General features: G+C 35.6%; 3 protein-coding genes across 5 annotated transcripts; 2 read left to right on the forward strand and 1 right to left on the reverse strand.

The window, feature by feature from the left end:
• Positions 1–5316: 5316 nt before the first annotated feature.
• On the reverse strand, positions 5317–8876 carry LOC127808019 (G2/mitotic-specific cyclin-2). Of its 3 annotated transcripts, none has more exons than XM_052346320.1 (12): positions 8579–8876; positions 8285–8348; positions 8009–8147; positions 7836–7892; positions 7702–7753; positions 7458–7604; positions 7261–7383; positions 6758–6847; positions 6436–6657; positions 6249–6347; positions 5976–6154; positions 5317–5886 (listed from the first exon to the last, which is right to left on the reverse strand). In XM_052346320.1, the coding sequence occupies exons 2-12, from the start codon at positions 8337–8339 to the stop codon at positions 5754–5756; spliced, it is 1296 nt and encodes a 431-aa protein (XP_052202280.1). In that variant the 5' UTR covers positions 8340–8348; positions 8579–8876; the 3' UTR covers positions 5317–5753. The 3 variants fall into 3 exon arrangements, with proteins under 3 accessions (XP_052202280.1, XP_052202281.1, XP_052202279.1); XM_052346321.1 differs by having other exon boundaries at positions 5351–5886; positions 7458–7601; positions 8285–8362; positions 8579–8874; XM_052346319.1 differs by having other exon boundaries at positions 5351–5886; positions 8285–8362; positions 8579–8874.
• Positions 8877–11834: 2958 nt separating this feature from the next.
• Positions 11835–14965, forward strand: LOC127808020 (U-box domain-containing protein 15). Its single transcript, XM_052346322.1, has 4 exons — positions 11835–12457; positions 12552–12668; positions 13058–13480; positions 13666–14965. Exons 1-4 carry the CDS (start codon positions 12095–12097, stop codon positions 14713–14715), a joined length of 1953 nt encoding a protein of 650 aa, XP_052202282.1. The 5' UTR covers positions 11835–12094; the 3' UTR covers positions 14716–14965.
• A 3021-nt stretch (positions 14966–17986) lies between these two features.
• LOC127808021 (catalase isozyme 1) lies at positions 17987–22425 on the forward strand. Its single transcript, XM_052346323.1, has 8 exons — positions 17987–18154; positions 18431–18527; positions 19074–19351; positions 20032–20808; positions 21069–21158; positions 21814–21881; positions 21964–22057; positions 22184–22425. The coding sequence occupies exons 1-8, from the start codon at positions 18140–18142 to the stop codon at positions 22241–22243; spliced, it is 1479 nt and encodes a 492-aa protein (XP_052202283.1). The 5' UTR covers positions 17987–18139; the 3' UTR covers positions 22244–22425.
• The last annotated feature ends 4498 nt before the right edge of the window (positions 22426–26923 follow it).

Raw genomic sequence — 26923 nt, forward strand, 5'->3', positions numbered from 1 at the left:
CTCTCTTTGATATTCTTGAATAGAAGTGATTTCGGGTGGACCGACTCGGCATCCTACACTTGGAGGATTATACGGCGGGAAATCTAACGGTGAAATAAGATTTCATCAAAGAGGTATTTTTCGTTTATGCCTTCGTTTTATTAAACCATAATTTCTGAAAAACGGGATACCTCCAAATTAAATTTTAATTTCCGCTGCGCATATGATAAGATCTATGTAACTCAACAATAACAAGATGTTTTTGATCAATAAGTTAATGAGTTTGAAGTACAAGGAAGGGTGCACCATTACCGATCACTTGAGTGAATTTCAAGGTGTTGTTTAACAATTGTCGACTATAAGTAGAAAGTTTGATGACGAAATTCAAGCTTTTTGGTTGTTAGACACTTTATTGGATTCTTGGGAGACATTTTGGATGTTACTTTGTAAGTCAACCCTTAATAGTGTTGAGATAATGAAAATATAAAAATGGTGTCACGAATGAAATGATGAGGAGAAAGTCTCAAGCTTTATCATCAGAATCTGAGGTTTTGTTTGCCAAGAATAAGGGGATAAGTAAAAGCAAGGATCCAAATGGTAGAGATAAAAGTTGAAACAAGTCAAAAGTAAAGTATGAGAATATAAAGTGTCATTATTGTGGCAAGTTGGGACATATGAAGAGGAAGTGTTTCCAAGATGAGAGAGACAAAAAAAGAATGACAATGAGAAGCAAGACAAGGATTATGAAAATAATGATCGTTTTGTTTTTATTTATTTTAGTGATCTTTTCATTGTTAGTGATAAGAATTTGATAAATTTGTCATGCCATGAGACAAGTTGGGTTGTTGTTAGTGGATATTCGCTTCATGTTACATCAAGGAAGGAGTTCTTTACTTCTTACACACTTAGTGATAGGTATGTCTTGAATATGGGTAATGATGGCTTGCCAAAAGTTGTTGGCATTGGAAATGTTTGCTTGGTAACCAACAGTGGGACTACCTTTGTACTAAAAGATGTGAGACACTCATCGGATGTTCGGTTGAACTTAACATAAGTAGGGAAGCTTGATGTTGAAGCTTATTGCAACACCTTTGGTGATAGGCAATGTAAATTCACTAAAGGCTCCTTGATTATGGCTTGTGGCAAAAAATGTGTTAGTATAAATATGATAAAAGCTAGTAGAATTTACTTTATGGAGTGACTAGTGCAAAGTTGAAAAAGTGTGCTTATTGTTTGGCTTGGAAGCAACATAGAGTTTTTTTCAAGAGTAATCTTCTTTCAAGAAAATTAAATTTGTTAGGGTTTGTGCATTTCGATGTTTATGGTCCTTTTAAGGTAAGGTCACATGATTGTGCTCTTTATTTTGTGACCATTATTGATGATCATTCAAGGTAACTTTGGGTTTATATTTTGAAGACTAAGGATTTAGTACTTGGTGTGTTTTAAGGAGTTTCATGCTTTGGTTGAAAGATAAATTGGGAAAAAGTTAAAGTGTATTCACACTAATAATGGTGGTGATCATACCAAGGACCATTTGATAAGTATTGTAGATAAGAGGGTATTTGTAATACCTCGAGAGCCCAAGGTCAGGTCTAAAAAGGGACTCTAGAGAAGCTAATATATATATATATATATATAGAATAGTAAGGAAGGAAACAACATCAGTTGAATATCTTTTAGGCTGAATGTCGATAAAGAACTCTCAGGTTAAGCGTGCTTGAGATAGGGTAGCTCAAGGATGGGTGACCCCTAGGAAGTTCGCGTAGACCCATTAGGGTAAATTGATTCGATCCTTTCTATTTCTCGACGCAGGATGTTACAAGTGGTATCAGAGTTGACTCTTGGAGAAGGCGGTTTGATGAGAGCAAAGAGTGGCGCCGGGGCGTGAGGGCCTGAACAATAAGCAACTCCTGGCAAGCTTCTATGATGGCAACCCCAAAAGGGGAGAAGATCTGAGACCAGTTGTAAGGTCACATGACGAGGACGTCACGTGCTCAAGGGGGGAGAATGTAATACCCCGAGAGCTCAAGGTTAGGTTTAAGAAGGGATTCTAGAAAACCTAATATATATATATTGAGGATAATAAGAAAGAAAACAACACTAGCTGGATACATTTTGGACTGAATATGAATAAAGAACTCCCGGATTAAGTGTGCTTGAGCTAGGGTAGCTCAAGGATGGGTAACCCTTGGGAAGTTCGCTTAAGCCCATCAAGGTAAGTTGATTTGTTGCTTGCTATCGCTCAATGTGAGATGTTACAGTATTAGACGTCAAACAACTCCTCCAAAGACACCTCAATTGAATGGTTTAGTCAAGAGGATGAATATGACTTTGATTGAGAGGATTAGGTGTTTGCTTTCAGATGTGCAATTACTTATATCCTTTAAGGGTGAGACTTTGTTTATTGTTGCGTGTGTCATAAATTTGTTTTCTATTGTTGTTTTAAATGGTGATTCCTAATCGAGTTTAGTTTGACAAAGATGTTTCAAATGATCACTTGTGGGTATTTGATTGTAAGGCTAGCATGTTTACATGTTTCTAAAGATGAAAGGTTGAAGCTAGATGTAAAGACACAACAGTAAATATTTCTTGGCTATGGTCTAGATGACTTTAATTACAGGTTATATGATTCAATTGAGAAGAAAGTTGTTATAAGTAATGATGTGGTGTTCTGTAAGGATTAGGAAATTGATAACATTGTAAAGGTTAAGAAGATAGTGTCTACTAATAGCTTGTTTGATTTAGATCCAATCCCCATAGTAAGGTTGTCAAATCTAGTTGTGAATGGTACTCAAAATGGTACTATAATTGAAGTTCAATGTGGTTGGCGTGTTAATGGTAATAAGTAGAATGTAGATGATGTGGATACTCCTATAAATGATGTTGTTGACAATTAGCAACATGTTCCTACTGTGCCATACTAGAGGTTCCATCAACGAGGTTTACTAGAATTCAACAGTCTTCCACAAGGTGGAACTTAAATGAGTATGTGCTCTTGACTAACAGGGGAGAACCTGAATGTTATGAAGAAAAGAAGGAATGGGTTGATGCTATGGAAGATGAGATGAGATCTTTTCATGATAGCCGTGTTTTTGAATTAGTGAAATTGCCAAGGGAAAAAGAGCCATGAAGAATTGATAAGTTATAGGTTAAAGTAGGATGACTATACTTTACGCCCATGATATAAAACTAAATTGGTTGTTAAGGACTTTAGTTAGAAAAAAAGGGATAAACTTTTAGGAAATATTTTCTCTAGTTGTGAATACGTCTTCTATTTGGGTTATTCTTGATTTGGTTATCAATCTTGATTTGGAAGTTAAGCAGATGGATGTGAAAACTAATTTTCTTTATGGTGATTTAGAAGAAGAGATTTACATGAAAAAGTTAGAGGCTCTTAGAATAAAAGAAAAAGAGGATTTTGTGTGTAGATTGAAGAAAAACTTGTATGGTTTGAAACAAGTGTCAAAATTGTGAAACAAGAAGTTTGAGTCTATTACGTGGGAGCATGACTATTAGAAGACTACTTTTGATCATTGTGTATTCATTCGAAAATTTTCTGATGATGATTTTATTATTTTGCTTTTCTATGTTGATGACATGCTTATTGTTTACTAAGATGGTTCGAAAATTTTCTGATGATGATTTTATTATTTTACTTTTCTATGTTGATGACATGCTTATTGTTTACTAAGATGCTATTGGGATTGACATGTTGAACCAAGAGTTAAACAAGTCTTTTTCTACACAGAACTTGGGGCCAACAAAACAAATTCTTAGCATGAAGATCAGATGTGATAGAAAGGCCAAGAAGTTATGGTTATCCATAAGAGAAGTATATTAAGAAAGTGCTTAAAAGGTTCAAGATGGACAAAGCTAAAGTGATGAGCACTCCTCTTGCTACACACTTTAAATTGAGTATCAAACACAATCATTCTACTAAAGAAGAAAAAGACAATACGCAAAATGTTCCTTATGCATCTGTCATGTGTAATTTGATGTATGCTATGATATGCATGAGGCCAAATATGGCTCATGTTGTTAGCGCTATCAGTCGATTTCTTTCAAATTTTGAAAGAAAGCATTGGAATACAGTGAAGTGAATAATGAGATATCTTCGAGGAACTTCTGATATAAGTATTTGTTTTGGGATTGAGAAACTTATTATCATTGGTTATTCATATATATTCTGATATGACAAAAGTTGTTGATTCGAGAAAGTTTACTTCATGTTATTTGATCATTCTCACAAGGAGAGTAGTGGCTTGGCAATAAAGATTGCAAAAATGTGTTGCATTGTCCACTATTGATGTAGAGTTTATTGCAATGACAGAAGCTTGCAAGGAGTTACTTTGGATGAAGATATTTGTGCAAGAGCTTAGCTTTATGCAAGAGATGTATGTATTGTTTTGTGGTAGCTTTATGCAAGAGATGTATGTATTGTTTTGTGGTATTCAAAGCGTCTTCTTAGTAAAAATCCAATATTTCATGGTAGATCGAAACATATTAATGTTAGATATTATTGGATAAGAGATGTTTTAGATTCTAAGTTGTTAGAGCTTGAGAAGGTCCACACAAATAATAATGGTTTGGATATGTTGAACAAGGCTTTGCCTAGTAAAATGCTTGTTGCTTGTCATTTGATTGCTAGGATGACAATCACCTCCACATAGGAGGGGGAGATTTGTTGGTTTGCTTTCTATGTGAAGGATGACCCAAGTTAGTTTGGATGGTTATGTTTTAAGTCCAAATTTTTTATTGGTTTACTTAATCCTTCTTTTTTTTTTTTTGGCTCACTTGCTGCTTGGGGTATTCTCTTTCAAGTGGATGGTCTAGGGCTATAGAATTTCTGTCCATCCAATGAAGCCAAAAGAAGAAAACAGAGAGAAGAAGCCAAAAACTGCTGTAGAATTTCTGTCCATCCAATGAAGTTTAAGTGGCTGAACGGAGGTTAATTCGTGGTGTGATTGAGCCAAAATTTGGCATGCACATATAGAGGACACATCGATATCTATTCTAAACAGTGGGATTGTGAATTGATTTACTGTAACTTCCAAATTTGTTGTGTGAACAGTAATCACAAATTTGGTAAGATTTTTTTTTTTTCTAATTTTGTGAGATTGATTCCTTTTTTGTTGGAATTGGAGTTGTGTACCCATTGTGTGAGCTCGAACAAGATTCTTGTAACCTCGTTGTTATAGTGGAGCTCTTGATGAACTCTTCCCGTGCTCTTTCCTTTTCGATTTGGAGGGGTTGTAAAAAAGTCTTGCTTGTTTTGTGTGTGGCTGTGTTTTGCTATTTTAGAGTTTTGTGTGTGGCTGTGGGGGTTGCCATTCTTAGACTTGCATACGGAAAAACAAAAAAAATTTAAAAAAAGAAAGAAAACATTTAGAACTTTCTATCAAATGCATAGAATTAGAACATTTAGTTGCTAATATGCGCTAAACACTGTGGGGGGTTCCCCCTGCTGAGAGGAAAGCTACACACAAAGCAGCACCCAATCCAAGAGCAACAATTTTTTTAATCATTTCATAGGAAATAAAATGTCAGGCTGGCAATAGTTCCACTGTGCTTGGGAAACTGCTGCTGGTCACAAAATAAAAAGTTAACAGAAAAACTCATCCCTAGGTGATGGAGATGTTCAGGAAGAACATCAACAATTCCGGCCCCATCATCCTCTCCTCCTCACCATTACCCATTTTACTTGATTTGCTTCAAGTTAGCTCTAGTTCTTTTTGGCTGCTGCATCCATTCCGCACCCTGCTAATGAATCCATCCTATAACAGGAAGAGAGCGGGTTCTGTTCTTGCAGCGTATCCATATTTACATGTGCTATACTTTCGATAAGCCCCAGTGAGCTTGCCAGAGCCCGCCTTCTCATGGAAAGCAACCATCAGCCTCGAGCATTCCCTGAAGGAAACACAGCACATTTCAATCAATTTTAAACCACACATACGTAATTCAGCCTCAAAGTCGGAAAATTCAGAGTTGATGCTCACAGCAACTGATCTTCAGAGTAATTAGCATGCTTCACACAGGTCTTGCTCCATTCTTTAAATCCGCTGAGAGCACACTGAGCAGTGAAAACTGCTGCAGCAGCTAGTAAAGAAGGTGGGAACTTCACCATTTCGTACTCTATTAAGGACAGCTCAATTATGTAGAAAGACAGAAGCTCCAGCTGGTTTAAGCACACTCAAAAAATCTTCATCAAAATCACATGTAGCTAAAGAGAGATTATGTACGCATTTACCAGAAAGGTTACTGATACCAACCCTTTTGTCAGATTGAGCAGCTTTTAGAAACCTCCTCATAAACACATATGGAGTAGGAACTGATAGATTAAATTGTAATGTGTTGACCATTAGTTTCTCCTGCAACCAATAGAAAATTGTTCACGTGTTGTTAAAAATCTAGTGATACAAGGTGAAAACAATAGAACATCTTTACCCGAAAACCTACCATCTCAAGTACTTCTTTTCTTTTGTAAGCTTTGTCAGATATCAGAATGAGATCCTCCACAACAGGAACTGACACTTCTTCATATTTGCAAGCAAGAAGCATTGCCGTCACACCAACAAGCTGGAGTTTCTTCCTGACCACTGGCTGGACTGCTAAGAATCTATCGATAAGATTCACAGTCAGATACAAGGTCTCGTCCATCAATTCGAACTTGTAGTGCACCTGTTCATTTGATCAAGTTGTTATGGCCAGTTCTATCTGGCTGTCTATGTGTTCATATATCCTAGCCATCAAGCATATAGCAGTGCAGAATTTCATATACCTCAATAAGCCAATCGATTAAAATAGCTCTCATCCTTTCATTGATGTCAAACTGCTGTCCCATATAGTTTAATGAGACACAGCTTGAGTTCTGTATCCAAAAAACAGAAAAATAGAAAAACCTATTGATCAGTATACAAACTACAAATTGCAATGGAAAGGAATGGCAAGCACTGCCAACCCATAAAATTGGGCTTAACAAAAAATAGTATATATAGAATTCTCAAGTTTAAGAACTGAATTGATTTAGGTGGACTTCAAAAGAAAATCCAGCAGTTATCACAGAAAAACCTAAAGAAACAACAGTGTAGAGATTGATGGTTCAGAATACTTTTATGTTTAAAGTTCACAAACCACAACAATGTTGTCAAGCTTAGATGTATCATTGATAAGCATAGATGTATTCTGAACCTAGACAACAAAGTGAATCAAGTTTGGTGATAAACCTAGATGTATCAGTCTAATGTAGTGAGTAACAGAAAATATGATATGGAAATCACTTACCTCCATTTTCTTGTAGTAGGCATATAAGTCATCGATATAGTCAACAACAGCAAGTGGATTCTGCTTATCCCTGCTGTCTATGTCCATGATTGGCTCTTCAGTTGCTTCTTCCATTTCAACCTCCTGCAAGAAATTACAAGTCCAATTATGCCCTGCCTCAGCAAGAGAGATTCAATGAAAGCTTCATATATAATTACCATCCGATCTATTTCCTCCAGCATGGCCTCGGTGTGCTGCACAAACATTGGCACAGAAAAGTCACTGGCTGTCTTGTACTCGTCCACGTCTATGATGGTACAATCGTCTTCGGGTTCAGCCCTAACTGGAATTGATTGATCCGGCTTCTTTGTTTCCCCCAGTCACAAGTATCAAAATTAAAGAGCGCCCCCGATATAAAGAAAAAACTGTAGATTTTCTTTTAACATTCAGAGAAAGAAGTACCTCGGGAAATGTTTGATTCTGCTGCTGGCTAGCCATTTGTGCGGCAAATTTCCTAAAGAAACAGAAAGAACAGAAACACGGACTTAATAAAGGGACATGTCCAGGAACAACAAAAAGAAGGATTAGTTGCTGACCTGGTAACCGGTCGATGTGCTGGAACTTGAGGGATCTTATTAGGCAGTGCATTTTCTCTGAAGATTTTATATGATGATGGTCAACGTGGGTACTCAAGAGAAGAAGAATACTCTGGTTTTCCATCAAATGAGAAAGATTTGGACTATCAAAGAAAAGGGTTCACAGAAATTACCCAGATAAGTTGCTTCTTTTGTTCACTGCACAATGAGGAGGAGCTCCGACTCCAACTATGTTGCGATTAATTGTGCTCAGTGCCCTCCTATTATGCCCCATCCCGGCAGTGAACTTTCCATTTCCTGGATTAAATCCACCTACATTTTGATCGCTCAATTATTTAGACTAGAATTTGAAACCTTTAAATCTTAGGTACAAAGTGTACCAAATAAATAATCTAAATTCAGATCCTGGAGGAGGCAGAGACTCATAACCAGTTTGAAACTCTAATTACCCTGAATATTTGAATCGCTGAATACACCAGGATGATTCTCATCTGACCCGACCATTTTGACTCTCTGCAAAGAACAGCCTACAGACAGTAAGAAGATCCGATTAGCCCGAAAAAGCAAACTCTCAAAGAAATCCAAAAAATCAAAGTCAAAAACCCATGCACCAAAAAGCAAAATTCCATCGAAAGCAATTCTTCAAATTACACGAAACAAAAAAAAAAAAAGAAAAAGAAAAAAAGAGAGGAGGAAATAGATCAACAAAGAAAACGTAGATCTTCAAATCAGAAAACTCAAACCTGCTAATCAAGAATCCTTCAAGAACCCGTCCTGATTCGATCAAGCAACGAAACGAACAAGAGAGAGACCAGTCATCGTAAAGCTCCACCGAATCGGGCAATGGAGCGTTTGATCGTGAAGTCTCTCTCCCTGAACCCCTTTCTCTTCTCTCTTTCTCTACTGGTTTTCTTCGCTAGGAATGATTGGTTTTCTTCGCTAGGAATGGAATCATCTACCAAGAAAGGAAGAAGAAAATCCAAAATCAGTGTAACTGGATACCGAGATTGAGTCGGAAACAGCGGATATATGTCTGGTCATGCCCCCTTGTGTATTTTTGAAACCAACGGATAGTAAATCGTGGCCGTCCGATGCCCTTGATGGAAAATCGCGTTGTTCCACATCATAGCGGAGCCCTTAACGGTTAGCTCACCCTCACATCCCTTTCAAAATTTTATTTTTATTTTTATTTTATTTTTATTTTTCTTTTTTCCTTTTTACTGTTGTTTGGTATGTGCTATTAAAAGCATCGCTTTTATTATTATGTTTGATTCTTTTATTGCTGTTAGTAGCTGATAGGATGCATAATGAGATCTGGTAAGAATTCTTTATTCTTTATTATTTATTTGTGCTTTTATTTCTTATTTTTCAATCATAAGTATAACCACCTTAAATTTGGATTCTTCTGATTATTAATATTAGTATTTTTTATTTTTCTTGAATTTCTTTGACACCTTTAAGGTTTTGTTAAATTATAATTTTTACTCCTCACGTTCTAAAATTACACTAACAACCCTCCAATTAAAAATTTGTATAATTTTATAAAATTTCAAGGGCATCTTGTTTAATATTTTCAAATCTCAGGGATTCATTTTTAAACAATATAGCTAGTGTAATTCTTAAAAATGAAAGGTGCTCTTGATATTTATATCAAATTTTAGGGGTGCTACTGTAATTTATCTTAATTTTTACTAAACAATTGTGCTCATCATCCGTGGTCTTGCCACGTTAAATTGTTTTTTTTTTTAACTTTTTTTTATTGCCCCCATATTATTATGGTAGTATTGGTAAGATGATATTAGGGCTGGTTGACTAGATCATTACTAGAGATAAAGAGAATTTTAATATATTTAATATTCAAATTATAAAAATATAGAGTCTATTTTTTAATTAATTAATTAATGTAGATTCATAAAAGATTAATCAATTAAAAATTAAAATTCACCTTACCAAATATATATAAGTTAGAATAGAAATAAAGTTAAAAAAAAGATTTAAGAAGGGAAACAAAGAAAAATAAGAAATAAAGAGAAAATGATAAAAATATAAGGGTATTTATGATTATTTTTTAATATTTAACTAAGGAGAAAAGTTGCAATTAGCTTTAAATCTCGGACATATTTACTGTATTTTACCAAACATGAAAGGTAGCTTTTATTATTATCTTAAATTTTATGGGTACACATGTAATTTTTCCAAAATAAAAGTAGAATGTTTGACTAGGGATTTGGCATGGTTCAGGCATCATGCATTAAGATCAAACGATTTGATCAGGGATCGGACGGCCAGAATGGGAAGGTGGACAAAGTCTTTTCTTCAATTGAAAGCAACGTAGCAAAACTATGTCTCTGATTCTGTGCTCAATATTTTCCTGACAAAGGCAGGCTGACAGCTGGCATCTCTGCAGTGCACAGCACACGCAGCTCTGAGGGAGCCGTTGCGTTATTCCTCCGTGGCCCTTAACACCTAATTTTTATTAAAAAACTAATAAAATTTAAAAAGTGAAGTGCTAACTACAATAAATAAATATATGCATTTTAAATAAAATATATTTATTATCTAATCATTTTTATTGATTACGAATAATGTGTTTAAAAGGAAAATATATTTATTATTAACAAATGAAAATATTTAAAAATTTAAAAAATATATTTTTCATTATTATAAAGGTAATAATGAACATTGGAATTTAAATTAAAATAATAAAATCATAAAATAAAAATAATGTAGACTTGATATTATAGGATGCTAAATAAATGAATTTGAATGATTATATAAATAAATTTAATTATTTACCATCTTTTATTCGATTAAGAACATTTTTAGTTTTGTTACAAGACTTTCAAAGTTTGTAAAATATGCTTTTGCAAGAATTTTTTTTTGTTTCAAAATAATTCTATCTTTTTATTTTTTATTTATATCTTTTTATTATTAAAATATTTATCAACTAATCCATCTAAAAAAGATAAGGACCAATATTAGAAGCCTAACATAAAAGATAAGGACCAATCTTGGGAGCATTTAGATCCACCATATGACAATGCATCACACTCTTATTTTCATGTACATAACTTCAAAATAACTTAGCAATATGTTCTTGAAATCACGTTCGAACCATATTTTGAAATTATGTTCCAAATAAAATTTTTAACAAAATTTGTGTTACATTATTTTTAATTAAATTATATAAGGACTAATCTTAGGAGCATTTAGATCCATCATATGATAATACATCACATTCTTATTTTTATGTACATAACTTCAGAATAACTTAGTAATATGTTCTTGAAATTATATTCGGACCATATCTTAAAATTATATCTCAAATAATTTTTTTAACAAAATTTGTGTTACGTTATTCTTAATTAAATTATATAAATTTTAAATATTTTGAAAAAAGAAAAAACAAAATATTTACTCTATTATCTTTTTCATAATTATGCTCTATTTGTCTCAACACATTGAAATTTACTCCAAAGAACAAAATTCCGGCAATTACAAGAATTTGACAAGCAATGTATTGGGCCCCCACCTTCCCAACAACATCAAGTACCAAAAATTTCAAGATCCTACTTCTACTCTTTATAATTAAATAATATAAAAAAATGTAAAAAAAACATCTTTATTACCCATATCCCATATTATAAAAAATAAGTATAGTCTGAACTAAAAATAAATATTTAAATTATAGTAAATTTCATGTCTGTCTCTGTAATTATTCATGACTTTGTATCATATTTTAATTAATATATATTTATATATTTTATAAAAATAAATCCCAATCCAACTCGAATGGTGACCATCCCTCATTTTACCAGATTGGGGTTTTTTTTTTATTTTTTATTTTGAAATAAATAATCTGTGATTGCATGAAATTCTGATAGCCACGTCATATAATGAGATAAATAATAAATTAAATGAAAATTTTAGAAAACATTTTGGACCTCAAATTGGAGTTGACTTTGGGAATGATCCGTTGTGGGAAAAATCTGTTAAACGAACTTTTAAAAAAGCCTCTTCTAGTTCTATATTTATTGAAGAAGTTCCCTTTCCCGCGAAATGAGGAGTCGAAACCGAAAAGGTCGCTCCAATCCACCATTAAACCAAAAGAAAGAAAACAAAGGTTGTTCCTCACACTTATGAATTGCGCAAGAAATCGCCATTAATCTCCTGATCAGGCCTCCTGCTGTGTGGTCCCCTTCCTTCTGCCAATCAGACGATCCAAATCATTGGCAGCATAGGAACATTCACTTTTAACTATGTTGAAGACCACCCAGACGCTAGCTGCAGCTGGAGAGGGAAAGACTGGGAGCGAAAGAGGGTTCTTGGAGGAAGAAGGTGGATTGGATCCCGTAAATGCCAATGACAAGATGGACTTGATTCAAGAACTCATTGCCATGGTCGACTCTGTCCATTCCATTGGCGAGTTTAGGAAGACGCAGAAGAAAGAGGCCTGTGTTCTCATGCGGCGACTCAAGCTCTTGTTACCTCTTCTGGAGGAGATTAGGGATGGCGAGCCGGTTCCGGAGGCAGCCATGGTTTGTTTGAGTAATCTCAAGAAGGCGTTTGTTGCGGCCAGGAAATTATTGAAGATGTGTACTGAGGGCAGCAAGATTTTTCTGGTTTGGTTCCTGTCAATGACTGTTACTTCTTTCGCTTTTGAATTGGGAGTTCTTGTCAATGACCTTTATCTGTTTGATGATTTTCCTAAACCAGGCATTTGAAAGCGAGGAAGTCATGGTTAGGTTTCGTTCGGTTTATGAGAAACTAAGCCAAGCTTTTGATGGAATGCCTTACAATGAGATTGGCATTTCAGAGGAAGTGAAAGAACAGGTAGTGACATGTTTCTTTTCTTTTTTGTTTTGGTTCTTTTTTTTTTTTTTTCCTGGATTTGTGAAAGGATTGGAAAGAGAAAAAAAAAAAAATAGATATACACACAGTTTCATTAGCTTAATTTCGAATCGCAATCATTATCAAAGGAAAATGAATTGAAATTATCTCTAATGTTGTCTTTGTTCATTTCCTCAATTCATTGTTCAGTTTATTACTCATCTACATATTTGGTTTCCTGGTTTTAGGCAAGATTAACCTAATGGTAATGTGTACTTTTTGTTCCCAACAATTCCATTGTCTCAAAAGATATGCTAATGATAGGGATTTTTCAAATGTGCATGGTATGTTGGTTCGGGATCCCTCAAATATGTGTAAATGTATTCTTCCAGGTTGAGCTAATGCGGCTGCAACTTAAGAGAGCAAAAAAGCGATCAGATACTCAAGATATGGAGCTTGCAATGGACATGATGGTTATCCTATCCACAAAAGAGGACATAAATGGAGATAGAGCAAGCATAGAGAGGCTGGCCAACAGTCTCGGCCTACATACCATTGGGGACCTAAGGGTAGAAACTCAAGCTGTACGGGAACTTACAAGAGAAAGACCCCAAAATACTGAAAGCAACCGGCAACTCATAGATCTGTTGAGCAAATTCAAACGAATTGCAGGACTTGAAGATAATGATGTTCTTGATGATCCTGCTGAGCCTAAAACTTTGGCAAAGTCTCCTTCTTTGGCAATCCCTAATGACTTCCTTTGTCCTATCACATTAGAGATAATGACAGACCCTGTCATTATTGCAACTGGACAGGTGATCCCACATGCTAAAATTGACTTCTTTAGATCACTTGTTCCAATTAGTGCTAGAAACAAATTTAGTACTTTAAATTAGCACAAAGCCTGTCAAGTTAAAGAGCTATTAATCCTAGAAATTGCAGCGGCTTCTTGTTTTGTCATTCAAAAAGTACTAGATTACTGAATTCTTGGTTTTGGCAGACATATGAACGAGAAAGCATACAGAAGTGGTTGGATTCTGATCATCGAACCTGCCCAAAGACTGGGCAAGTTTTGTCTCACTTGTCACTAGCACCAAACTTTGCTCTTCGAAATTTGATTCTGCAATGGTGTGAGAAGAACAATTTTCAGCTCCCCAAGAAGGAAGCTCCTACAAGCTCCTCTGTGGAATGTAATGAAGAGATCTCTTCCTTGGTTCAAAACCTATCTTCTAGTCACTTAGGAGAGCAGAGAAAGGCCGTGAGAAAGATCCGAACACTCACCAAAGATCGTCCAGAAAGCCGAGTTTCAATAGCCAACAGTGGAGCAATCCCACCACTTGTTTGCCTTCTGTCCTATCCGGATTCAAAGATCCAAGAGGATGCGGTTACAGCGCTGTTAAACTTGTCCATTGATGAAACAAACAAGAAACTCATAACCCAAGAGGAGCCCATTCCAGCCATAGTTGAAGTCCTTCAGCGTGGAACCGTGGGAGGCAAAGAGAATTCTGCAGCAGCTTTGTTCAGCTTATCGATGTTGGATGAAAATAAAGCAAAAATAGGGCTATTAAATGGCATACCACCCCTGGTGGATTTGCTTCAGACTGGGACAATCAGAGGCAAAAAAGATGCCGTCACTGCTCTGTTTAACCTCTGCCTATGCAATGCGAACAAGGACAGGGCTGTTGAGGCCGGGATCATTGCATCAGCAATCGAATTGCTCAAGAACAGGACCTTGGACATGGTTGATCAGTCCCTCTCATTGCTGCTGCTTCTTGCCTCACATCCAGTTGGGAGGAAAGCGCTCGAACAGCTATCAGTTGTTCAGATTCTTGTGAGTTTCATCAAAGAAGGGACCCCCAAGAACAGGGAGTGTGCAACAGCTGTACTGCTCGAGTTGTGTTTGAAGAATTCAAACATCATTCTAGCTGCTCTTCAGGAAGGTGTGTATGAAGATATGGTGGAACTTTGCAAGAATGGGACCAATAGAGGCCAGAGGAAAGCTAGTGCACTTTTGCAGCTGATGACCAAGTCTGAACAAATTCCTTGGTGATTCGGATAAGGTAGAGAAGTAACTTAAGGGTGGCGAGTTAGCACTTTCTTCTCTCCTAATTGCTTTGTAAAATCTGACTTGTTAATCATAATGCCAGAGGTTGAAGCATCAGAAAAGAAGATTTGTCGAGCATGCTGTGTATTTTACTCATTGATCAACTTTTTGTTGCCTTATTTGATGTTGTAAGCTTGAAACTTGAAACCAAAAGGAAAATGCTTAAATTTGGAACATCTTGACTCTGCGTACTCAACCAATAACACCACTTTGATATCTCTTGTCCTGCACCACCAACATGATGAAGTTACCTTAAGATGTTCCTTAGCCCTTAATTATTCAAAGAGCCTTACAGTTTTATGCCTAGACTATTAAATACCTATGACCAACTAGTAGTTTCTCGTGGTTAGTTGCCTATAGTAACCACGTTCAATAGGTAGCAATTGCATGGGGGAGTCATGGCCAAGAGCAACTGGTTGAGATTATTTCACATGCCCTTCTTTGTTTTATGTCACAATTTATTATTCGTGTCATATCCATCTATATTATACTTAAAAATAGATTTGAACACTAGTCTTTTCAAAATTTTTATTATTTTTAATTCTATAAATAAAACAATAAAATAAAATAAAAAATAGAGAACATGATAGTTACTTCAACTTAGAATTTTTGTTAAAAAAGAAAAGAATGTTTCTTATTATATAGTACCAAAAAGACAAAATATCCTAGAAGAAATATTCCAGATTAAATACTAATGTGTCATTCATCCTAGGTACAACATTTGAGAATTGACATGACAAAGTGTCATTGACTAACTTATTTTATAACAACGGAACCTAATTTTTCATCAACATAATTTATTCGGCATTTGTTTAAGTTATGATATCATGATTTTATTTAAACTTTTTCGTACATTTTAAAAAACACAATAGAACATAGAGTTGTAAATCCATTATGCTATATTGCTCCACTTTTCCATTGATCTTAAGAGGCTCCCCTTGATAATATCAAATTTTTCCTAAGTCAGATTGCATCTTTCTTGAAAAAATATAGAATGAGTAACCCAAAAAGAAAAGGTTAAAGATGGACGGTAAATATAAAAGCATAGCTATCAAGTTATTTTAATAATATTATTGTATATAGGTAGTGGTAATTACTTGGAAATACATATAAGGGACTGATGTTGGATGATTTAATTGAATGGCATCCTTGTGATGACGAGACGTACCCATTCCTTTGCTATTGTTAAGTTCTCAACGAAGATTGAAGGGGCTGGGAATGGACCCAATGGTTCATAGTTGTGAGGATCGAACAAAAAATAGTGATGTTTTCTAAATATTATTTTAAAAATGAATGATGTTTAGGTATAAAATTAGAATAGAAAATTAGGAAATATATTTTGAAATTAAAGGGGGACTTAACATCTCTACATCACTTATTTAGATTTAAGATTTTTTTTTTTATCATAATTCAGTTTCTTAATAATCTCAAAAAGTGCAAATATTTCCAATTAATGGAAGATATAAACCTTCTGTTTCTGGCACTCTTAACAACTCCAATAGTTTGTTTAGTTAACTCAGACTAATAAAATTAATTTTCCCATAGAATTAAATCTAAGAATTGGCTATGAAATTAAATTAAATACACCTCTTTCCTTTCACCTTAACCAGTGGCAGTGGGTGCCAAAATTAACAATTTTTGTTTTGTTTGAGAACATAATATAAAATGACACGTAATTTACAAAATATATATATAAAATGACACGTTGGTACAACTTATGTTACGCAGAAACGAAAATGAGAAACATTTTCGATAGAAAATGAAAACGTGGAAACGGACGTTTTTTTAAAAAAAATAAGCATAAATAGGATGCGAAACGAGAATAAGAAATATTTTCAAAATGTTTTGAAAACGAAAAACGATACCTATAAGATGTTTTCGTGATACAACTGTAGAAGAGATTGATTGGCGAAGGCATTCCCGGAGAAATCAGAAATGTGTTTGTTTTCGTAACCACAATAAATTATAATAAAAATAATAATAATAATAATAATAATAGAAGAGAGAAAAAATTATTTAGTGTGGACGGCATCATTTTATCACATTGTTACGGGCGGGCCCGCCCTTGTAAGTCGAGGCCGACCAACCAATTCTAATCTCCTCATCTTCTTAGCTAACAGGGCATCTTTGAGCTTTCACACTAAGTAACTGCCAAATTAGCAGCGCGTACGGGACCTTGCAATTCCGTCCACGTGTCGCGCCAGCGCCGGTGAGGCCCATGTCATCTTCTGCCCCCATTTCCATTTGTGGTGACTGACGACGCCGTTGGGGGATAAGGCCCAAACCTCGGATAAGGATGTTTGGATTTATTATTAATTACGTTCTCATTTTTGGTCATTATTTTTACCACCAAATTTCAACATTAATCTTCGCCACAAAGTTTATACAATCACGCTCACGCGTGGGCCCCCCCACCTTGCAACAGAAATATCGGCCATGCTGCCCCAATACTTGCTTATAATAATTAAATTAAATGATAAAAAAATTCAACATTGAGATGTTAACCCTAGCTTAAGAATAGGATTAGAAGAAATATATTAAAGGTTGATATTGGGGGGCTAGCTCCGCCGTGACAATTAATGTGATTATTTCCTGATTATCTTGAATGATGATGGAATAAACTTTGTAATTGTATGGATATTCTTAATTATTTACAACATAATACGACTTAATCTTTTAATTAATAATAATATATAGCTACTTTTAGTCTTACCTTCACTCTCTCTCTCTTTATGCATGTGAACATCTAAATAAGAATTATTTAATTAGTATAATGATTATTTCATTATTACTAGATTTTTTTTATTCATCATTATTAATGAACTATATAAATAAATAAATAAATCTCAAATATAATTTTATGCGACCTTTTAGTATTATCGAATATCAAGAAAAATTCTTGAAACTAGACAAGTTGACATACATACTTACAGAATAAGACTAAAAGATTAAAATGTCATTGTCTATATTATATTACATTTTTAGTCTTTTAGTTATTATTCTGTAAGTTTGTCTATCAATTTATTTAGTAAGAATTTATTAATTAAATAAAAATTTAATTAATGAATTTAATTTTGCGTCTCTCGTAGAAATAGAAGCACGAGCCTCGTTATCCATTCCACGCCACTCTTTCTCTTTCTCTCCCTTATGAATAATAATTAGATAATACTTTATTTCCCTTCTGGTTCTGGATTCTATATATATATATATATATATATTTTATAAATAAATAAATAAATCTCAGACGCTTTATAGTTCATAGAGGAGCGTGATAACCATAGGCTACGGCTCACCCACCCAACCAGATTGAGGAGGTTTCTTTCCCTCGCTCGTCCCGGAGAAATCGCTGCTTTCTCTCTGGCCGCCGCTTATGGATCCGTACAAGGTACCGACTGATTGATCCTACAACCACCCCTAGTTCGATCGATGATTGATCTAACGAGTCTTTGTTTTTCATCGTTTTCGTAGCGATTCTATCTATCGATTGCTCGGTTATTTCTTCGATTAATTAGGTTTTGTTCCGATTGAAAGCGTAATTAGTAGCTCCGATTGGTATTTTAATTGAAGATTCCAGGACCAGGCTTTTCCGATTGCTATTTTAATTGAAGTTTGGGATTTCCGTCCTCAGTCTTGTTGATTTTCTCTCTATTGTGTGATGCAGCACCGTCCTTCAACTGCTTTCAATTCTCCTTTCTGGACAACAAACTCTGGTGCTCCCGTGTGGAACAACAACTCTTCATTGACCGTTGGAACTAGAGGTACTTTTCTTGAATATACGTATCTTTTGAATCTGACGGCATGCCTGTCGATTATGTAATCGCATCTCTCGTCTTTTTTTCTCTCTCTTTTAATTTGTTGATATGTTTTTATATTCGGTTATTAGTAGGAACTCTTTGGTGTAAAAATTGACGTTGTTTCAGCGCGCCGCGCCAAACTTACCTTCTAGTAGTAGTATAGTGATGTTGAGTAATTTCTCAAACTTCCAACAATGACATCAAAGAAATTCCCTTGCCTGCACGGCAGATTTACAGCATTTTATTTCCCAAATTAATTGGACATAGCTTTTGGCTTTTCTATTGAAGATGCTAAAATAAGGTGATTTTCAAACAATTTCTTCCACTGGCGCTGTCCCTTGTGAATTGTTGAAACTTCTCGAGGATTGTTGGCATGAAATATTATTGGCCAACAATTGAAATCCGTTGTATAACAAGCGGAGACAGAAATTAAGTCTACTCTTAGTGCTGCCATTTGAAATTTTATGCGAAATGATTACAATGTAATGACTTGTTTACTCCACTATGCAGGTCCAATTCTTCTTGAGGATTATCACTTGGTTGAGAAACTTGCCAATTTTGATCGGGAGCGTATCCCTGAGCGTGTTGTCCATGCAAGAGGGGCTAGTGCCAAGGGTTTCTTTGAGGTCACACATGACATTTCTCAGCTTACTTGCGCTGATTTTCTGCGAGCCCCTGGAGTCCAGACACCTGTTATTGTCCGTTTCTCCACTGTCATCCATGAACGTGGTAGCCCCGAAACCCTGAGGGACCCTAGAGGTTTTGCAGTGAAGTTTTACACCAGAGAGGTAAGTAATACTGTTCATTAGTGTTTATTTTCTGATGTTAAAGTAATTTCATGTCTGTAATAACAGTAGATTTTGGTCAACTTGGTTGATATGTTTGTCTGAGCTACCGTGTAGTTTGTGTCATAGTAGTTAATAAGGACGATTTTATTTTGGGAGGTTCTTGATCTTAGTTGACATAAAATGAGTTCAAAGCTAATTTCATTATGTTCTTGATGGTTGCTGTGGCTGCTCGCCTATTCTGCAGACATGGCATGACAAATTCTGTTGCGTGCAAAAGATACCAGAATAACCGTAAACATGTGATGTTTTTGTAGTTTGGACAGAATAAATTAGAGGTTCTTCCTTAAACTTGATATATTTGCAATACTTACCTCCAGAAAATAGTGGAATGAGCATAGGGTTATGGATTATTCATTATTTAATCTAGGTCGATACAGGCAAAACTCATTTATCCTTGTTTTGGTGTGTACACTGATCATTCTGCTTATTTTGCATGTAGCACACATATGTGATGTATTCATGCATCCAAGAGAATTTCCAGCATAATTTCTGTCTTGTTCTTTAACTAGTGAATACAAGTGTACATGACCCTTGTGGAATTAAAATTTTTTTAGATGAGTTGATTTGCTTATGCTTTTCCCTGTTCAGATCATGACCTTTTTTCTTTGTTGTGGATTCAGGGTAACTTTGATCTGGTTGGAAACAACTTTCCTGTATTTTTCATCCGTGATGGAATGAAGTTCCCTGACATGGTCCATTCTCTTAAACCCAACCCCAAGTCTCACATCCAGGAGAACTGGAGAATCCTTGACTTCTTCTCCCACCATCCAGAGAGTTTGCATATGTTCACCTTCCTCTTCGATGATTTGGGTGTTCCACAAGACTACAGACACATGGATGGCTCTGGTGTTAATACCTATACCTTAATCAATAAAGCTGGGAAAGCTCACTATGTCAAGTTTCATTGGAAACCTACTTGTGGAGTGAAGTGTTTATTGGAAGATGAAGCCATTAAGGTTGGAGGATCCAATCACAGCCATGCAACCCAGGATCTGTATGACTCTATAGCAGCAGGAAATTATCCTGAATGGAAACTTTTCATTCAGATAATTGATCCTGATCATGAAGACAGATTTGATTTTGACCCACTTGATGTAACCAAGACATGGCCTGAGGACATCTTGCCCCTGCAGCCAGTGGGTCGTTTGGTCTTGAATAAGAACATTGATAACTTCTTTGCTGAGAATGAGCAACTTGCTTTCTGCCCTGCTATTATTGTGCCCGGTATCTACTATTCAGATGACAAGCTGCTTCAAACTCGGATATTCTCTTATGCGGATACTCAGAGGCACCGTCTGGGACCTAACTATCTGCAGCTCCCTGCTAATGCTCCCAAGTGTGCTCATCACAACAATCACCACGATGGTTTCATGAATTTCATGCACAGAGATGAGGAGGTACTAACATCTTTTGTTGTGTATTTTCTTTTGTCGAATATTGAGAGGTCAGATTTGTATATGGTTCCTCCTTTCCACAGATGGATTGTCCTATTTTCATGACTTGGTGTTCCATGTAGGTATAATAAATGCTTAAACTGTAGTCCCTGAGCCTTGGGGTGCTGAACACATTGGCAGATGCATATAATAAATGCTTAACCTTTTGCTGTTTGCTTTTTGTTTCCATTATGGCTTCATTTGATTAATTGATGCTTTTCCAGGTTGATTACTTCCCTTCAAGGTATGATCCTGTACGACACGCCGAGAGGCACCCAATTCCTCCTCCTGTCTTGACAGGAAAGCGTGATAAGGTAAGTTGCCCTGTGTTAGTTTCAAATTTGAAGTTTTGAATGGAACGTGGGATTATTAAATGAATTAAACAATTATAAGTTCAAGCTTTTTTTAATTGTCTAGAAAGCAGGATTCATGTTCCTGAGCATTTTCAGCACATTACTGAATATGCTATGCTTTAAAATTATGACATTCAAAAGCCAATAATCTTTGCCATTGTGAGTGGTGTTGGTGGTCGAAGTTCTTGTAGCGTTCACATCCTGTTTGAAGTCAGCCTTTGATCTACAAGCCATCACACCTCCACATGAGTGGGGGTGACATCAATGCAAAGACAAAGAATCATTTTATGACTAATTAAATTAATAGATGGTGATAAGCGAGTTTGCTGCTACCACTACCAGTCATGTGAAGTATCTGAGTACCTGAAATAATTAATGTTGAACTTGCTGGATCCTTTTCAATCTATGCTTAAGATTGGTCCTTGGGACTTTTCGAGGAAACCCATATCAGGGCATGTGACTGCTGCATAGTACGAATGTTTTGGAAGTTCAGTGCCATGACTTCCATGTCTTTGCATTGATCGCATGCTTTTAATGTGCTTCAGTTAGCTGGTATGTTATTCTAGTGCGGATTCATGATGTTCTAACTTGTCAAACGCTCCCTTTATCAATTCAGTGCATCATTGAGAAAGAGAACAACTTTAAGCAGCCCGGAGAGAAATACCGATCTTGGGCACCAGACAGGTACTAATCCTCCAATTCATTCGAATGCTGAAATGTTCTTATTGTTATGCTGATTTCCTCTGATGGAATGGCAATTTTCCAGGCAAGAGCGGTTCATCTGCAGATGGGTTGACGCCTTATCCGACGCAAGAGTGACCCATGAGATCCGCAGCATCTGGATCTCATATTGGTCTCAGGTTGGACTCCTTACCTTCTTAGGCCTTCGCATTGCTATGATTCGTAATTTTAATTTTGAAGGGTCACAGGACCAGTTTGTATTACAACACACTGATGGATAATTCATTGGATACAATGGTCTGCAGGCTGACAGGTCTTTGGGTCAGAAGATAGCATCTCGCCTGAACGTAAGGCCAAGCATTTGAAAGCGAAGTTGGGCTGGAACTGGATGTTGAGTTGTGAACAGTCAGTGAGAGTAATGGAGGATATAAGTTGGGATTAATCCTCTCATGTGTATTGTTATAATAGCCTAAGTTGCGTGACGTGACATTTTGATCCGACTATGTCTCATACAATAATTAATTAAATTACAGTCATGTGGAAGTAATATTTAGTTTCCCTTCCCTTTTTTTTTGGCATTTTTTCCCCCTAGTAATGACGAGAGTGTACAGAGGCAGTCGCGTCTTCTGAGGGGCAATATGTCAGTATTAGAGTGCTATCCCATGAGATATTGCGATATTTTGGTATAAAATATCGCAATATTTTTAATGAGAATATCAGCCCAAAAGCAACAAAATTTAAATTTATTCTCTCTCTCTCTTGCGTTAAAAATGAGCTCGTTTGGCCCTCTCTTTCTCTCATGCCCGTGTGATTGCATCTCCAACATCTGTTTTGCCCCTTTTGGTCCTCTCTCTCTCACTCTCTCTCTCGTGTGATTGAGCCTTCGAAGTTCAATCGACTTGTTCCAACCATCTATCTATCTCTTTCCCGTGCATTTGATTGAGCCTCCAGCATCTCTTCGACTCCAACGGCTATTTCTTTCTCTCTCTCGGGCATTCGACCAAGCCTTCGGTGTCCGTTCGACTCCAACAATCATCTCTCTCTCTCTCTTCTGCACATTCGACCGAGCCTCCAGTGTCTATTTGACTCCAACGATCGTCTCTCTCTCTCTCTCCTGCCTGTGTGACTTAGTCTCCTTTATTGCAGCAGTTTTCGTGCCTCCTCCATTACTCTAAAAGTGACCCTTGCATTCGCATCTCCTTTATTGTAGCAGTTTCGACGTTTACCTCGCAAAATCTCTCCCCCTCACCAAGTTTGCTTTGTCTCCCTATTTCATTCTTTCTCAAGAACTCCTTTGTTAATCATTGATTTTATAAAATCCAATCGTTTGTTCTTAGATCTGAGCATATTTTCACTGTGAAAGTGGCTCTAATCTATAAGGAGGTAAGTATTTTACTTTTATTAGCAATTACTTTCAGTACAGATTCATGATATATATATATATACGTGTTATTTGGGTTTGGCCGAAACTTTAAACTTAGATCTACAGAGATTAGGTTGTTGGATCTTGTTGATTTTTTGGTATGTTGGTCGATGGGCCCTTAGGTGTCGAGTAGTTGTCTCTGATGACTTGAAACCACTGTCCACAATGGCTGATGGTGATTAGCAGTGCGTATATACGTAAGTGTTGGGTTTGGCCAAAACTTTAAGCTTATATCTATGTAGATTTGGTCGTTGAATTTTGCTAATTTTTTAGTATGTTGGTCGATGAGCCATTGGGTGTCAGGTGATTGCCTTTGATCGCTGGAAACAACTAGCTACGGTGGCCAGTGGCGACTGGCAATGAGTTTTTCAATTATGGTAAAAAATTAAAAATCAGATCTACGAAATTCAACCGTTAAATCTGATGCACTTTTGTGTATGTTAACCCCATTGACTTGGTGTTTTTAATGGTAGGCTTTGATCGTGAGAATCTCTGGCCGATAGTGGTTGTCGGTAGTCGCTGATGGCGACAGTTATGGCTGGTTTAGGCTATTTTTGGGGTTGATCAAGTTGGTTCATGGGCTAGCCCATTGTATTTGGGGTTGGGTCTGGGTTTGGCTTTGGCTCAGTTGTGGCAGTGGTTGGGTCGGTCCAAAAACTCAAATCTGTTAACCCGTTTGACTCTAACCATTGACTTTTTTTTGCTAGTTAGTTAGGATAAACATTTTAAATTTTGTATTTATTTAATTATTATGTAATTGAATAATTTTTTTAGGTGATGTGGCACAACTTAGCCAAGAGACATACGAGGGAATGAAATGATTTTAGAATCTCGCATTGTTAACTACAATAAAAGTTAATTGTTGGTGCATCACTTGATATTGTTAGGGGTGGGGGATGAAGTGATCTTCAAAGTTTAATGTTCAATATATTTGTAATCTATTAGATTTAATTGATTGATCACTATCCAAATTTATTGGGATGACCGTCCTTGAGCGGCCTCTAGTGCTCATTGATATTTTACTCTTGAATAATAAAATAGTGGTTTTGATAATGACTATATGAAAATCAATCTCTACTATATGGATTTTGTGAATGAGAAAATGAATTTTTAATATATGAGTTTTGAAACAAGGTATGAAAACCTATAGAAGAAATATTGAGTATGGTTGAGTGTGATTTGTTTCAAAATATATATTTGATAATCTCAACTTGCTTTTAAAAGAATTGAAATGAGGATTTGTTAAGTTTTCATTTTTTCAAAATGGATAGTTGACTATGTGGTTCATTCTGTTGACTATGCTGTTAAGGATAGTCGACTATGCATAAGAATAGTCGACTATACTGATTTGATTTGTCGATTATTTAAGGCTTTTGTCGACTATTTTTGCATCTGTCGATTATCAGGTAAGGATAGTCGACTATGGCTTTTCATCTGTCGACTATTTTTGTTCATAAAATTCAAAATCCTCTTCATATTTTTGCATCTGTCGACTATGTTTATGTGTTTGTCGACTATAGAAAATTTGTGTTAGAAGATAGTCGACTATGCTTTCTTGTCTGTCGACTATGTTTTGTTTTACTTGTAAAAATAGTCAACTATGCATTTTCTTCTGTCGACTATATCTTTTGCAAAAACTTATAACGGCTAGTTTTTGGCGCATTTAATGCTTGCCCAACCACCACAACGGTTGAATTTTTGGATCTATCTACCATCAACTATAAATATGGGTTGGGAGAATCGATTGAAGGTTGTTGGAAAACATTTAATATCTTCAACCACCGAGCTTTCATTTTTACATCGAACGATCAATATCTTCTCTCATTGTATTTACATTTCTGAGGCTTTGTATACACTGTTACATTCATTGTAAGCCTAAATTTATCAATTGGAAAGAGCTTGTAACTAAAAGTTTGTACTCTTAAACTCTCATTTTCACGATTACTGTAATTGTCCTAGCGTAAGCTAGAGGGCCCATTATATTGGGAGGTTTGTAAGTTTTTTCTAGTCACAGACTAGAGGACCTACTCGGGTTGAGTAGGGGGTTGATAGTGAATTTGGTTGAAAATTCTTAGTGGGTAGCTAAGGTAGTGGACTAGGCTTGGAAAGCCGAACGACTATAAATATGTGTCTTCACTGCTCTTCATCTTTTCTCTTTTACGTTTGTATCTTTGCTCTATTGACTTTATTTATTCATTGATAAGATTTCATTTTTATTCTTCACCATATGAAAGTATCTTTGCGTCTCAAAAGAAATTTTTTTATATAACCAATTCACCCCCCTCTTGGTGTGTGCCATATCACTTACTTGTTCCAACACTCATGTCCTCGATTACGTTAGGAGAGGTAAATTATAGGTTGGGTATTTGGTCCTTATGCAGGGCGATAATCTAACTCGTAACCCATCGGATTGATACCGGCATATTGCTTATTCAGCCGCTCGACCTATGCCCTTGTTGCACTATCCAAATTTATTGGTAACTTATTTTGACGGTCTCCATTTTAATGTAATAGTAATGTTTTTTACATACTTTATAGGGCATAAATGCATAATGTTTAGTTAATGTATTTTCCATACTGTATAGTGTATAAATTGGAGGATAATAATAATGTTGGAACCTTTTAGATACAATCATTTAACTAAATCAAATTTTACTATGTTAGAAATTATGACTTGCAATTTCGAAATAGGTGAAGCTTCAATCAACTTTTCTAGCTCGCATCAAAAAATCGTGTGTGAGCATGATGTATCTGTTTGGTGCTACACATCATGGACTAAAACTAATCTTGGAAGAAAATTCTTGAGGTGTCGATTCTGGAAGGTAATTTGTTATGTTATAAATGTAAAAGCCGTTAATGTGAATGTAATCGACTGTTGAATGGTTTGGTGGACATGATAATAATTGCAGATAGTTTTAATAGATTGATGATGAATGCACAACTCGTGAGAAAGCATTATGTCTTGTTGGATAAGTTGAATGGAATTAAATGTAACATGACGGAGATAGTTGAAAAGGAGATGATGCTACAAGAACAAGCACAAGCACAAGTTTTTGAATAAAAAACCTTAAGGTGAAAAGAAAAGTTACTAAAGTTTGAGAAAGACTATAGATGTATTAAGAAAGAAAATTTAGAATTGAAAATAAAGCTCCAAGAATATAGAATAAAAGAAAGTAAGTTTGTTAGGGGTACGATAGTGTTAGGGTTGTGTTGTTTTTTGTTATTTTATGGATAATGAAAAATGAAGATAGTAGATTCAGCTATTTGGCTTTAGTGTAATTAGTGTATAAATAATTGTAAACCATTCAAGTATATTTTTTATTTGTTAATTATGTATTTGCAATTTATTGTTATCTTATTTATTAGTATGATAATAAAAAAAATTATTTGATTGATAAATCAAGTAAAAATTATTAAAAGCAATTGACATGAAAACGGGGGAAGTGTTAATGTATTAGAACTATTACATGAAACGTGCGGTAATTCAATGGTTAATGTGATTGTTCAGCATCCATAATGGGCTAATGTTGTTCATCTGTAAATTTCTAAGGATAAATTTGTGTTACAACGAGAATAAGCACTCAAACCATAGTTCTGCATTAAATGTCAAAAGATTTGAGCA

The sequence above is a fragment of the Diospyros lotus genome, chromosome 8 (genome assembly GCF_014633365.1).
Source record: "Diospyros lotus cultivar Yz01 chromosome 8, ASM1463336v1, whole genome shotgun sequence".
Lineage (NCBI taxonomy): Eukaryota > Viridiplantae > Streptophyta > Magnoliopsida > Ericales > Ebenaceae > Diospyros > Diospyros lotus.